Raw genomic sequence first — 14,605 nt, 5'->3', positions numbered from 1 at the left:
CATTGTCCCATAAATCCTTTAAGCTAACTTCACTTTTTAAAAATCATTTTCTATTTTTATTTAATTCATTTTTGCTCCTCTGACTGGATGAATTCTACTTCCCTTTCTTGGAATTGGCTGACTCTTTCTCAGTTTGATCTAGTAAGCTGCCAAACACTTCTGTTGAATTTTGCCATAAAATTCTTGTGTTCTTCAGCTCTGTTTAATGCTCTTGATAATACTCTTGATTTTTGTTTACTACTTTCTTAAATTTTCTGTCTCTGTTCACAGTCTCACTTTATTCATGCATTGTCCTCTGTACCTGGGTAAGCAGGTTTGTGACCCTTCTTTCGAACTCTTTGTCAAGTAAATCACTTGTCTTCATTTCATTAAAGTCTTTTTTTGAAGTTTGTTTGTCTTGTTCTTTTTCTTGGAACCTATTCCTCTGTTTTTTCATTTAGCTTGCCTCTTTGTGTTGATTTCGGTGCATTAGGTAAAATAACTACCTCTCCTGGCGTTAAAAGTGTGGCTTGTGATTGGCCAAGCTGCCTTCTTTGTTCTCAGTGGCTCCCAGTATTTGGGGCTGTGCCAAGACCCATAAGGGTCCCAAATGGAAAGATCTCAATCAGTACCTGGATGCAGGCTGTTTAGAAGATGGACCCTAAGGCAGCAGCTTTTAAAGTTTGCAAGTTAATCTCTTTCAAGGAAATATTGGAAGATGGGTGTTTGTGTCTGCTGCTTCTGGATTTAGCCCTGGGCAGAAAACCAGTTAGAAACTGTTTGCTACAGCAATCAAAACAGTATGGTACTGACATAAAGATGGACATGTAGATCAATGAAACAGAATGGGACCCAGAAATAAATCCCTTTGTATATGATTAACTAATTTTCAGCAGGATTTCCAAGAAAGCAAAATGAAGAAAGTATAGTCTTCCAGTGGTGCTGGGAAAACTGGATATTGACATGCAAAAGAATGACATTAGATCCTTATCTTTGTCAGCTGAAAAAAATTCACAACCTAAAAGTTGAGAATTATTTTTCATTTAACAGACTTTCTGAGGACTTCAAGCCTGCGAGGCAGACTCTCAGATAGCTCTGAGGGACTGCTCCAGAGAGATAAGGGAGGAACCAGGGTAAAAAGGAGTTTTGCAAGAAAGACCAGGTAGTTGGTACATCAAAAGATTACTGTTAATTAAAGAAAGCTATATATATTGAATTAGTGAATTTAGCACTTTTCTTGGAGAAGGCAATGGCAACCCACTCCAGTACTCTTGCCTGGAAAATCCCATGGACAGAGGAGCCTGGTAGCCTGCAGTCCATGGGGTAGTTAAGAGTCGGTCACAACTGAGCGGCTTCACTTTCACTTTTCAGTTTCATGCATTGGAGAAGGAAATGGCAACCCACTCCAGTGTTCTTGCCTGGAGAATCCCAGGGACAGGGGAGCCTGGTGGGCTGCCGTTTATGGGGTCGCACAGACAAGGACATGACTGAAGTGACTTAGCAGCAGCAGCACTTTGCTATATATGGGAAGATGCAAGAGTTTGGATTCACTGAAATCATTCCTTTGACACGCACCTTAGCTCTCTTGTCTGGTGACTCAGCTGGTAAAGAACCCACCTACCAATGCAGAAAAAAATAAGAGATGTGGGTTCGATTCCTGGGTTGGGAAGATCCACTGGAGAAGGAAATGGCAACATACTCCAGTATTCTTACCTGGAAAATTCCATGGACAGAGGACCCTGGTGGGCTACAGTCCACAGGGTGGCAAAGAGTCAGACACAACTGAGTTGTGCATGCACACTCATTGCTTCGGTCTGCTTCTTAACTCTATAGTAGTCAGCATCCTGTTCTTTCCTGTCCTGAGTTTGCTCAAGGCTCATCCCCTGGATGGTTGTAGTGGCTTGATGGCAGAAATATCCTTTGTTTACTGATGTGACAGACAAGATTTTTCATTTGCATTTTGGGTGCGTGCGTGCCAAGTCGCTTCAGTCATGTCAGACTCTTTGTGACCCCATGGACTGTAGCCCGCCAGGCTCCTCTGTCCATGGGATTCTTCAGGCAAGAATACTGGGGCAGGTTGCCATGCCTTCCTCCAGGAGATCTTCCTGACCTAGGCACTGAACCCATGTTTCTTATATCTTCTGCGTTGGCAGGCAGGTTCTTTACCACTAACACCACCTGGAAAGCCCCTCATTCACATCTTATACCATCACAAAAGTCAATTCAAAATGGATTAGACTTAAACCTAAGACCTGAAAGTGTAAAACTCCTAGAAGAAAACTTAAGGAAAATCTTTATCACGTTGGATTTGGAAATGATTTCATGCAGATGACACCAAAGTCCAGGCAACAGAAACAATCAAAATAAGCCAGAGTACATCAAACTAAAACACTTCTGAACAGCAGAGATAACAATCAACAGAATGCAAAGGCAACCCATGGAAAGGCAGAAAATATTTGCAAACCATGTTTCTGATAGGGGGTTTAGTTCAGTTCAGTCGCTCAGTCATGTCCAACTCTGCGACCCCATGAATCTCAGCATGCCAGGTATCCCTGTCCATCACCATCTCCTGGAGTTCACTCAGACTCACGTCCATAGAGTAATCTCTAATATGTATGAGGAACTCCTGTAGCTCATAGTAGCTCAATAGTAGGAACTCTTGTAGCTCAACAGTAAGAAAGAAAAGAAAAGAATAACCTGATTTAAAAATGTCAAAGAACTTGCATAGGCATTTCTCCAAAGAAGTTATACAAATGACCAACAGATAACATGAAAAAAAAAATACTTAATGTCTAGTTCTTAGTGCAGTTCAGTTCAGTCGCTCAGTCATGTCCGACTCTGCGACCCCATGAATCGCAGCACTCAGGCCTCCCTGTCCATCACCAACTCCCGGAGTTCACTCAGACTCACATCCATCGAGTCAGTGATGCCATCCAGGCATCCCATCCTCTGTCATCCCCTTCTCCTCCTGCCCGCAATCCCTCCCAGCATTAGAGTCTTTTCTAATGAGTCAACTCTTTGCATGAGGTGGGCAAAGTACTGGAGCTTCAGCTTTAGCATCATTCCTTCCAAAGAAATCTCAGGGCTGATCTCCTTCAGAATGGACTGGTTTTATCTCCTTGCAGTCCAGGGAAATGCAAATCAAACCACAGTGAGATGGTATCTCATACCTGTCAGGATGACTGTTACCAAAATTAAAAAAAAAAAAGGCATGTTAATGAGGATGTTGAGAATTGCAATGAACTCCTGTATACTATGGATGGGAGTGCTAAATGGTACAACTGGAAAACAGTGTGGAAGTTCCTCAAAAATTAAAAGTAGAACTGCCATGTGATGCAGCAATCCCATTTCTGGGTATTTACCCAAAATAATTGAAATCAGGATCTCAAAGAGATATTAGCATTCCCACATTCACTGCGACACTCTCTATTAATACATTAACCAAGGTGTGGAGTGGAAACAGCCTAAATGTCCACTGATATACAAATGGTTAAAGGAACTGCTGTGTGTATGTGTTTTGTATATTCATATATATATACACATATATATAAACCAGTTACATCTATGCCTTAGGGTTCTAAGAGTTTCTGGGGGTGCTGATCATGTTTGTGTGCTTTTCTGTAAATATATTATTCTTTAAGTGATAGTTTATTTTAAAACCTATATATATTGTATATTATACTATATATAATAATACATATTATATATAGTATATGTACATATAGTATATGCATATATACTCTATAGTATATATGTATAATATATACATTATGCACCAGGTGCTTCCCTGGTGGCTCAGACGGTAAAGTGTCTGCTGGCAGTGCAGGAGACCCGGGTTCGATCCCTGGGTCAGGAAGATCCCCTGGAGAAGGAAATGGCAATCCACTCCAGTACATTTACCTGGAAAATTCCATAGCCAGAGGAGCCTGGTGAGCTACAGTCCATGGGGTCGCGAAGAGTCGGACACGACTGAGCGACTTCACTTTCATGTACAGAGAGAGACAGACCAACAGATGTAGACAGAGGAGAGAAGCACAGAGGCACAAAGAAAGATACTGTGCTGTGAAACGGCTCTTGTATTTTCCTTAAATTTTCCTAAGCCTGAGAGAGTGGTACTGTTGCTTGAATGATTTCAGTAAAACACATGTAAACAAAATCAAGGTGATAGTAAAATGTCACATTCAAATATTATTTCAAGTTATCTGAATGAAGAAAGAGAGAATAGTGTGCCTAAAAAATTTTTTCTATGTTTATCTAAGAAACTAGATTGTATTTTATATAGTTATTTCAATACTATTTTGTAGTATTATACTAAAATTCATAGTATTATAATTTTATCATCAAACATAATAGTAACAGAATAACCATCATACAGCCAAAATGATTTTTCTAAAGGAAAGAAAACCCAGTTACTGACTTCTTATTCATTTATTGTGCCATCTCCTTATTATATTTGTTTTTATGTATTTCTTTGCCCATAGTCACATTGTTTTTGGAGTTTTGGAAGCGACGACAAGCCAGACTGGAATATGAGTGGGACCTGGTAGACTTTGAAGAGGAGCAGCAGCAGCTCCAGCTAAGACCTGAATTTGAAGCTATGTGTACAAAAAGGAAACTGAATGCAGTGACTCAGGTATATTAGGAAGCTGAAATAGGCAGTGTATTTCAGTGGACACACTGCCTGTGGATGGCCTCTCAGATAATGATGTGCATTTTAATCTGCCGTTAAATATGGATATTCTCCAACATATAAATCACATAAACTTATTTACTTGATTCTAATATGCATTTTGAACACATGAAAAAGTAGGTAGAAAAGAGTAATGAGTCCCAGGATGGAGTCATCACCCAGCTTCAATGATTATCAATCCATGGCAATCTTTTTTCTGTTACACACCCAAACACCCCCTTCCCCCTGCCCCCACCACTAGATTGAGCATGCGTGCGTGTGTGCTAAGTCACATCAGCCATGTCTGACTCTGTGTGATCCTGCGGACTGTAGCCCACCAGGCTCCTCTGTCCATGAGATTTTCCAGGCAAAAATGCTGGAGTGGGTTGCCATGCCCTCCTCCAGGGGATCTTCCCGACTCAGGGATCGAACCTGCATCTCCTGTGTCTCCTGCACTGGCAGGCAGGTTCTTTACCGCTATTGACACCTGCAATTATTTTGAAGCAGATCCAAGCCATCATACATAAAATACCTAGTTTTAATGCTAAGTGGAATAAAATGAAATGGAAAATAGTGTGTTGTGGACTTTATATGTAAATATATATATATATATATATATATATATATATATATGAAACACCCGCACATATATGGAAATGATACTAAGTTAATGTGTGAAAATTAAAATGGTATTGTATTAAGGTAATGAGCTTATGATTGATTGCTTTATTAGACCAAAGTTTATGCATCTAGACCATACGAATTGACTGTAATGGGAAGATAATTGCACTGGTGTCTAGAAAGGAAAGTCTAGATTTAGGGATAACTGGCAAACTGGCTATATGTTGTTAATTGAGTTTTTTGATTTCTTGTTATCTCATTTTTGTTTCATGTGAAAATGAAAGGTACTTGGTAACTTTTGGCTGCATATTCTTAGAGTTCTTACCTTGCCATACTCTATAATCACCATGTTACCTGATGATGTTAAAGGGAGACTAGAAAGCCTCTAAAATCTCTTCAGTACAATTCTCTACTCTGTTCAGGACACTATTCTTATGTATAACAATCAAAATCCTCACAGTTCAGGCATTCACTAAAGATTTATTAAATTGCGTTGAAACAATACAAAAAAATTCAGTAAATGAATGAAGAGAAAAATCACCTCAGAAAATATATTAATAATTTGAAATTAATTGAAATATATTAAAAGAAATATTATCCTAATAATGATTTGATGTATATCTGTTCATACTTCATGGGATAGAAAAAGAATATAAAAGCAGTTCAGCTGGCTTTGCCAAAAAGTATTGACCTAAAACCAAGATGTATTGAAAGTTTACATTTGAAACCAGTTAAAAAAACATATGTATTAGTTCACTATGAATCATCTACTTCGCTTAGCTTTAATGGCTTTGAAATGAGGTTTTTAACCTCATTGCAGTACTCCTTCAGTCGTTAAGCACAACCTAACCTCTTACATTTGAGTCTGTTAGGGACATGCACATGCATGCATGAAAACCCACACAAGTGTACACACAAATATGCACACACATACAAACACGCAAACATTGGAGACACACATGTACATCATCAGATGTATGCACACACATCCTGACGTTCAGCAGCGCTCTTGGGCAGCGTGCCCAATTCAGTTTAACTCAGTTAGAAAATTTTAACGTCATTAAAGCATATCCACCTGAGCAGCAGCCTTCAGGTTTTGGGTTTGTTCTTCCTGTCTATGTTGCCCTGAATACCACTAGAATTCAACACTCAGGAAATAATGTATATCTTACAAGTCTTATCATTTGTAGAATATTCCATCTAGGAGCCCTAAAGGTTTCTACCGAAATGTAAGGAACCACTCACTACTAGAATGTAGCTTTCCATGAGCTACGGTGAAGCCACTGATTCAGAGCTACTTGAACTGGGCTTTGTGATTTTGACTACTGCTTGGAATCCTGACTTTGAGGGTAGATTTTTAATTTTGCTGTGATTTCTTCAAAATTACAGGAGATGGAACCTTACTTGCCTCTATATAGCCGTCTTCCATGGTACATTTTATCAGGAGTCACAGTGACATTATGGGTGAGCATTCTTTAAAACTGTTGTGATCTATTTGATTTCAGATCATATTGGGGTTACTTCAGCAGTTTCATCTGCAATGGCCTGCATCCCTCTCTTCCCTCCCCCTCCACGGTATTTTGTTTTTATCTTGAATGGAGCACTTACATAAAATAAACTGTAATTTACATGGATGTGTCATAATTAAAACTTGGAAAAAGAGTTGTGGGGAGAGAGAGGTGCTTTATATTAAAGCCTATTCCTCCTCCTCCCCCAGCTCTTTGTTAATCTGGTGATAACTTGAAATCAGAACAGTATAATAAACAATTTGATTACTGGCTATTTGGTTAGTTTTTTAAAAAAAATATTAAATTGTCTTTATACCCATCTAGAGTATCTATAAAGTACCATTAAGGTTCATTCTCTTGCCAAAATAATGGAAGAAAATGTTACATCTTCTACTTTAATTAGTATATCCCATTGTTAAGGAGTCAGATTTTCTCCATGCCTTTTACCTAATAGCTTCCTCCATCTTCATAATCTATTTCCTGCCTTCCCTTTCCAAATCTATGCCCTCTTACAGTTGACCTTTAATTTTAGGAAACAGGCAAAGTTACCCTCTGAGATGTTAGCCTGTTGAAGTATAAATAATTTGCAATTGTAGACTATTGATTAACCTCACTACTCCATGTTGTCCCATAATTTTTTTAATCTTTAACCTTTTTTATTTAAAGGCATTGGTTTTTCTATTTAAATGTGTATTTTCCTAGATGATATAACAATCATTTTCGGAGAGATGATAGAATTAAAAGGGGTTATAATCAATTGGGGACACTAAATGAAAAATATTTTAGAGTGTGGTAAGATCACTGTCATTTATTTCTAGTATTCATTTAATTTTATTCAGTTCCTCAACTTTCTCAATAAAATTCTCCAATCATTGTTATAAAGATCTTTGTGATTTTGCAGTATGGGAAGGTATAAAATTTATACTGTACAAATATCTAAATTACCAGGTATATCAGACTGCTAATGGCAATATTGTAAGGGGAAATAAAATTGAATTTTTAAACATATTTTTCTTGAGAAAGTATGAATCTTCACAATACATATTTAACTAAAGCAGAGGTTACCAAACATTTGCTGTAAAGGATATATTATAGATTTTGTGGGCCACAAATAGTCTCTTACACATAATTGTCTTCTTCTTTATAATCTTTTAAAAATGCAAAAAAGGGAAAAATCTTAGAGGGCTACCCAGGAACAGGTAAGGCCACAGTCAGATGCTGGCTTGCTGGCTAATTTTCCAACTTGTTCAAGAGGGTGGACTTAGAGGATGAGCAATGAGCACTTTTCTATTTTCTACTTACTCAGCTGCTACCATATGCCTTATCTCTAACCTTTTTACTTTCCTAGTTTTCATCTCCTGTCATTTATACCATCTACAGTGAGAGGGGGCTTCCTTGGTGGCTCAGCGGTAAAGAATCCGCCTGCCAAACAGGAGATGTGGGTTTGATCCCTGGGTCAGGAAGATCCCCTGGAGAAGGAAATGTCAACCCAGTATTCTTGCCTGGGAAATCCCATGGACAGAGGAGCCTGGTGGGCTACAATCTATGAGATGGCAAGAGCTGAACATAACTGAGCAACCAAACAACAAGAGTAGTAAGAGGAACTGGCTTGGCTTGCTCTCCACATCAGATCTGCTAAACTTAACACATGAGCTGAAGAGAAGAGTATGTTTCAGCTGTGTATGCATCGCACAGATACAGAGACCAGAGTGACCAGTTTTTGTTTCCCTTCCCCAGATGGCTCTGGTTGTCGCGTGTATGGTAGCTGTGATTGTATACCGCCTGTCAGTCTTTGCTACGTTTGCTAGCTTCATGGAAAGTGAAGCATCCTTAAAGCATGTCAAAAGTTTCCTCACTCCCCAGATAACCACATCTCTCTCTGGATCGTGCTTGAACTTTATTGTCATCTTGATCTTGAATTTCTTTTATGAAAAGATATCTGCCTGGATTACAAAAATGGGTAAGCTGGCCAAATCATTAGTATGACTCTGAAAAAGAATTCCTACCAATGTTACACCTTCATTCTGGATCAGTCCCCAGGGAGTTCACTTTTCAAAGCACATTTCAAGACAGTTTTGCTCTACAGGTAGACGCATAGCCTGGTACTTCAGAATTCCCTAACAGCTACATTCAGGCCTATTATAATGGAAGCAGGAAGAACTAAAAGGAATTAGGCCTCTGTAGATCTTCTTTGCATATTCTTGCCTTAATCCTTCCTTGATGAGATTAATTGAAGCCTAAATAAAATCCTCACACATTTCTCAAGACACAGATAATTTTTATTTCTTGTATATGGTTTTTGCAAGATGTTGAATTTTGAAAGCCTGTTGTCAGAAAAGCAGATCAATCAGGTCCTCCTGAATAAATCTAAAAGTTAGTGCTTTTCTTTTCAGTTGGCATGTCTTAAGACCTGGATTATGTTCTTGTGAAAATTTCTCCTAAAGCCATGAGGGATGGTGAAGAGGTCCCAGGTGGAATGGGAGGTTCAGTTGGGGAGAGTAGCACAGTTTTTTCCTGCCCTTGCCCCCAGCAAGCTGGAGATGAGATCAGAGACTTAGCTCCTGCCTCAGCTTCTTCTGTGACTGCACTCTCCAAGAGCTTCTGCCTGTCTCCAAATCTGTGCACTGTCATTAGACCAATGGTAACCGAAAAGGCAGCACAGTATTTACTCAGCACTAGGGTAAACACTGGAGAAGGAAATAGCGACCCACTCCAGTGTTCTTGCCTGGAGAACCCCATGGACAGATGAGTTTGGTGGGCTGTTGTCCGTGGGGTCCCACAGAGTCGGACATGACTGAAGCGACTTTAGCATGCATGCCTGCATTGGAGAAGGAAATGGCAACCCACCCCAGTATTCTTGCCTGGAGAATCCCAGGGACAGAGGAGCCTTGTGGGCTGCCGTCTATGCGGTCTCACAGAGTTGGATACTACTGAAGCAACTTAGCAGCAGCAGCAGCAGGGTAAACACTGGGAAGTCACTTTCATTAAATATTCTTTCAAATTTGGAGTTCGCAACAGTACGTGTGTGTGTATGTGTGTATACATATGTGTGTGTGTGTGTGTGTGTGTGTGAGTGTATATGCACCTAAAACCCAGTTCAGTTCAGTACAGTCACTCAGTCGTGTCCGACTCTTTGCGACCCCATGAATCAGAGCACGCCAGGCCTCCCTGTCCATTACCAACTCCTGGAGTTCACTCAGACACGTCCATTGAGTCAGTGATGCCATCCAGCCATCTCATCCTCTGTAGTCCCCTTCTCCTCCTGCCCCCAATCCCTTCCAGCATCGGAGTCTTTTCCAATGAGTCAACTCTTCGTATGAGGTGGCTAAAGTACTGGAGCTTCATTTTAGTATCATTCCTTCCAAAGAAATCCCAGGGCTGACCTCCTTCAGAATGGACTGGTTGGATCTCCTTGCAGTCCAGGGGACTCTCAAGAGTCTTCTCCAACACCACAATTCAAAAGCATCAATTCTTCGGCGCTCAGCCTTCTTTACAGTCTAACTCTCACATACATACATGACCACAGGAAAAACCATAGCCTTGACTAGACGGACCCTAGTCAGCAAAGTAATGTCTCTGCTTTTGAATATACTATCTAGGTTGACCGTAACTTTTCTTCCATGGAGTAAGCATCTTTTAATTTCATGGCTGCAGTCACCATCTGCAGTGATTTTGGAGCCCCAAAATACAAAGTCTGACACTGTTTCCACTGTTTCCCCATCTATTTCCCATGAAGTGATGGGACCGGATGCTATGATCTTCATTTTCTGAATGTTGAGCTTTAGGCCAACTTTTTCACTCTCCTCTTTCACTTTCATCAAGAGCCTTTTTAGTTCCTCTTCACTTTCTGCCATAGGGTGGTGTCATCTGCATATCTGAGGTGACTGATATTTCTCCCAGCAATCTTGATTCCAGCTTGTGTTTCTTCCAGTCCAGCGTTTCTCATGATGTACTCTGCATAGAAGTTAAATAAGCAGGGTGACAATATACAGCCTTGATGTACCCCTTTTCCTATTTGGAACCAGTCTGCTGTTCCATGTCCAGTTCTAACTGTTGCTTCCTGACCTGCATACAGATTTCTCAAGGGGCAGGTCAGGTGGTCTGGTATTCCCATCTCTTTCAGAATTTTCCACAGTTGATTGTGATCCACACAGTCAAAGGCTTTGGCATAGTCAATAAAGCAGAAATAGATGTTTTTCTGGAACTCTCTTGCTTTTTCCATGATCCACCGGATGTTGGCAATTTGATCTCTGGTTCCTCTGCCTTTTCTAAAACCAGCTTGAACATCAGGGAGTTCATGGTTCACGTATTGCTGAAGCCTGGCTTGAAGAATTTTGAGCACTACTTTACTAGCATGTGAGATGAGTGCAATTGTGCGGTAGTTTGAACATTCTTTGGCATTGCCTTTCTTTGCAATTGGAATGAAAACTGACCTTTTCCAGTCCTGTGGCCACTGCTGAGTTTTCCAAATTTGCTGGCATATTGAGTGCAGCACTTTCACAGCATCATCTTTCAGGATTTGAAACAGCTCAACTGGAATTCCATCACCTCCACCAGCTTTGTTCATAGTGATGCTTTCTAAGGCCCACTTTACTTCACATTCCAGGATGTCCGGTTCTAGATTAGTGATCACACCATCATGATTATCTGGGTCATGAAGATCTTTTTGTACAGTTCTTCTGTGTATTCTTGCCACCTCTTCTTAATATCTTCTGCTTCTGTTAGATCCAGACCATTTCTGTCCTTGATCGAGCCCATCTTTGCATGAAATGTAAAAACCCAAGCACCTAAAAATACCTTAGCTTTCATCACTGAGCAAAATCACCTGTACTCACATTAGAGATTTTGTAGGAATGCAACTAAATTTTATTAAAGTTGAGGAGTTATCTGTGTCTTCAGAATATGTGTTACCATTTCCATGTTGCTGAACATGTCATGGCTTTGGCTGGATCAGCTCATGCCCTTGGAAGATATCATCTCAGAAAAACATGGTCCCTTACTCTTTCATGGCTCATGCCATTCTCCTGTGGTGTGAAGAGACTCTTAACTTTTTCTTATCTTTGGAGTTCATTAAGCGATAGATCATGATCATCCACTTCCAGTGAAGGAGAGGGGAAATGTGTACTATTGCTGCCACTGTTTACATGACATTATTTTAAAAATTGATAAACCCATTTAATTCATGAGAGGGAAGCACAAATCAATGTGGAAATCACCCTCTGCCCTTTATATGATTTACTTTGTTTAAACTGGGTTGGAAACAGACAAGAGAGATCTGAAATGTTTACAGGATATCATGTAGTGATATGGAGACGAAATGGCAACCTGCTCCAGTACTCTTGCCTGGAGAATCCCTTGGACAAAGGAGCCTGGTGGGCTACAGTCCATGGGGTTGCAGAGTTGGACATGACTGAGCAACTCACACACACACACGCACACGCACACACACACACACACACACACACACACACACACAGATATCCTGGGAATCATGGAGATGAGCAGGAGGCGCTTCAGTTTGGTAAGGGTTTGAATTCCGTATTCTGCCTGTGTGGCCCTAGGCAAGTATTCTCACCCCTCTACACATACTAATGATGGCTTCCCAGGCTTCTCTGGTGATGAGATTAATGCAATGCTGGCCCTAGAAAGCTTAGTACACATCCATAGCTAGTTAGTATTGGTCAGTTATGAACTGAGTGGGGAGCATTTCAGTAGACTCTGAGTAATATGACTAGCTATCCACCTGTCCCAGGGAGTAAAACACTTTATGAAGAAACAGGAAGGTGTGATATTAAACCTTGTCGCTGTTGTTTGTTTTTTCTCAGAAATTCCTCGGACTCACCAGGAGTATGAGAGCAGTCTTACCTTGAAAATGTTCCTGTTTCAGTTTGTAAATTACTATTCATCCTGCTTCTACGTAGCTTTCTTTAAAGGGAAGTTTGTGGGATATCCCGGAAAATACACATATTTGTTTGGTGTGTGGAGAAGTGAAGAGGTAAGAGTTCTCTAGAGGGGTGATGTTTATGGCTTCAGTAACTCATTGTTAATCCAGTACCTTTTGGTGTGCCCCATAGTTACTCAAATTTTATCAAGTTTCAAGAAAAGTCTAAGATACTGACTTTGTCCATGGAGCATTTTGGTCTTAGAATCCTGCTATCTGATAGACTCTCCAGTTTATTTGGGGAAAGAAAGTTATATTGTACCTATTGTTTGATATAAAATATGAGCTATGAACTGGAATAAGTAAGTTCTATATTCCTGAAGGCTTCCAGCAAAGGATGAATGATAACTTCCTAGAGGTACAGCAGAAAGGGCTCCCCACATGGGTGTAGAATTAGACCAGCTCAGTCATTTCCAAATCTGGCTTGCAACCAGATCACATGAAGAAAATAACAACTTCCAGCCCTAACACAGATAGAAAGATTCAGAATTTTCTAAGAATAAGGCCCAGAAAAGTGTTTTGTATTTTTTTATTAACATATTTCATAGCTGAATCTACTAGCTTCCCTTAGTAGCTCTGTTGGTAAAGAATCTGCCTGCAATGCAGGAGATCTGGGTTTGATTCCTGGGTGAGGAAGATCCCCTGGAGAAGGAAATGGCAACCCACTTGAGTATTCTTGCCTGGAGAATCCCCATGGACAGAGGAGCCTGGCAGGCACAGTGCATGGGGTCTCAAGAGCTGGACATGTCTTAGCGACTAAATTACCACCACCACCACTGTGATCATGCTTGAAACTTGGAACTAAATATCCCTTTGTATCATTTAATACCTGTTCCAATGCAAATCTTCAGATTCTCACCTTCTGGTTTGAGATTTCTTTTGTTGCAGAAGTCCATCTTTCATCATTCACTTAATTTTTCTCCTTTTTCTTCCTGCTAGTGTGATCCTGCAGGCTGTCTAGTAGAACTGACAACCCAGTTGACCATCATAATGACTGGGAAACAGATCTTCGGGAACATTAAAGAGGCCATTTATCCGTATGTATGACTTACAGGTTTTTGCTTGATTTAAGTAACCATGAGAGATTTCCTCTGAAAGAAGGTGGAATTCTTTGATTATCATGGTGCCTTTGTTAGCCTTTGTCTAAGTCAACAGTAACAACAACAAAATATTCACTTTAAAAAAACTTTGTGTTTTAATTGGAGGATAATTATAATATTGTGGTGGTTTTTGCCATACATCAACATGAATCAGCCATGGGTGCACATGTTTCCCCCATCCTGAAATCCCCTCCCACCTCCCTCCCCACCCCATCCCTCTGGATTGTCCCGGAGCATTGGCTTTGATTGCCCTGCCTCATGCATTGAATTTGCATTGGTCATCTATTTTACATGGGGTAATATACATGTTCAATGCTATTCCACTTTTAATCAACAGTCAAATATATATAAAGGTAATACAGACTTTTAAATATGCATCTCTGTTTGCTTGAGTGAAGTTTAGGGAAAGATAATTACCCCTGTCTACTGTGAATATTTCATTGGGAAATCTAAATGGTATATGCCCTGTAAATTATTCTATAGTTGCATTTAATTTCTCAAAATTACTAGAAGTCAAACTCTTTGAAGATATCTATGTGTCATGGACACATCTGTTACTGAACCAAACTCGGGTCCACTTGCCTACCCGCAGGAAAGTCAATCTTCCGACACTGGATTGTGGTAAAGGAAAGTGTAGTGTTTATTGTTCAGTTCAGTTCAGTCGCTCAGTCGTGTCCAACTCTTTGTGACCCCACGAACCGCAGCACACCAGGCCTCCCTGTCCATTACCAACTCCCGGAGTCCCCTCAAACCCATGTCCATTGAGTCGGTGATGCCATCCAACCGT

General features: G+C 40.2%; 1 protein-coding gene across 7 annotated transcripts in view; it reads left to right on the top strand.

The window, feature by feature from the left end:
- Window positions 1-14,605, top strand: part of ANO5 (anoctamin 5) — a 97,194-nt gene that overhangs the window by 61,918 nt on the left and 20,671 nt on the right. For all 7 annotated transcript variants that reach the window (XR_006057395.2, XM_060404231.1, XM_060404229.1 and 4 more), the window contains 5 exons: window positions 4,461-4,612; window positions 6,659-6,733; window positions 8,515-8,737; window positions 12,603-12,772; window positions 13,658-13,755. Coding sequence is in view for 6 of the 7 variants with exons in the window: in XM_060404231.1 (XP_060260214.1) it covers window positions 4,461-4,612; window positions 6,659-6,733; window positions 8,515-8,737; window positions 12,603-12,772; window positions 13,658-13,755 (718 nt within the window). In the remaining variant the exon portion in view is untranslated. The remainder of the gene's footprint in view (window positions 1-4,460; window positions 4,613-6,658; window positions 6,734-8,514; window positions 8,738-12,602; window positions 12,773-13,657; window positions 13,756-14,605) is intronic.

The sequence above is a fragment of the Ovis aries genome, chromosome 21, assembly GCF_016772045.2.
Source record: "Ovis aries strain OAR_USU_Benz2616 breed Rambouillet chromosome 21, ARS-UI_Ramb_v3.0, whole genome shotgun sequence".
Taxonomy (NCBI): Eukaryota; Metazoa; Chordata; class Mammalia; order Artiodactyla; family Bovidae; genus Ovis; species Ovis aries.
The sequence above is the reverse complement of the archived record's forward strand: the minus strand, read 5'-3'. Positions and strand labels throughout refer to the sequence as shown.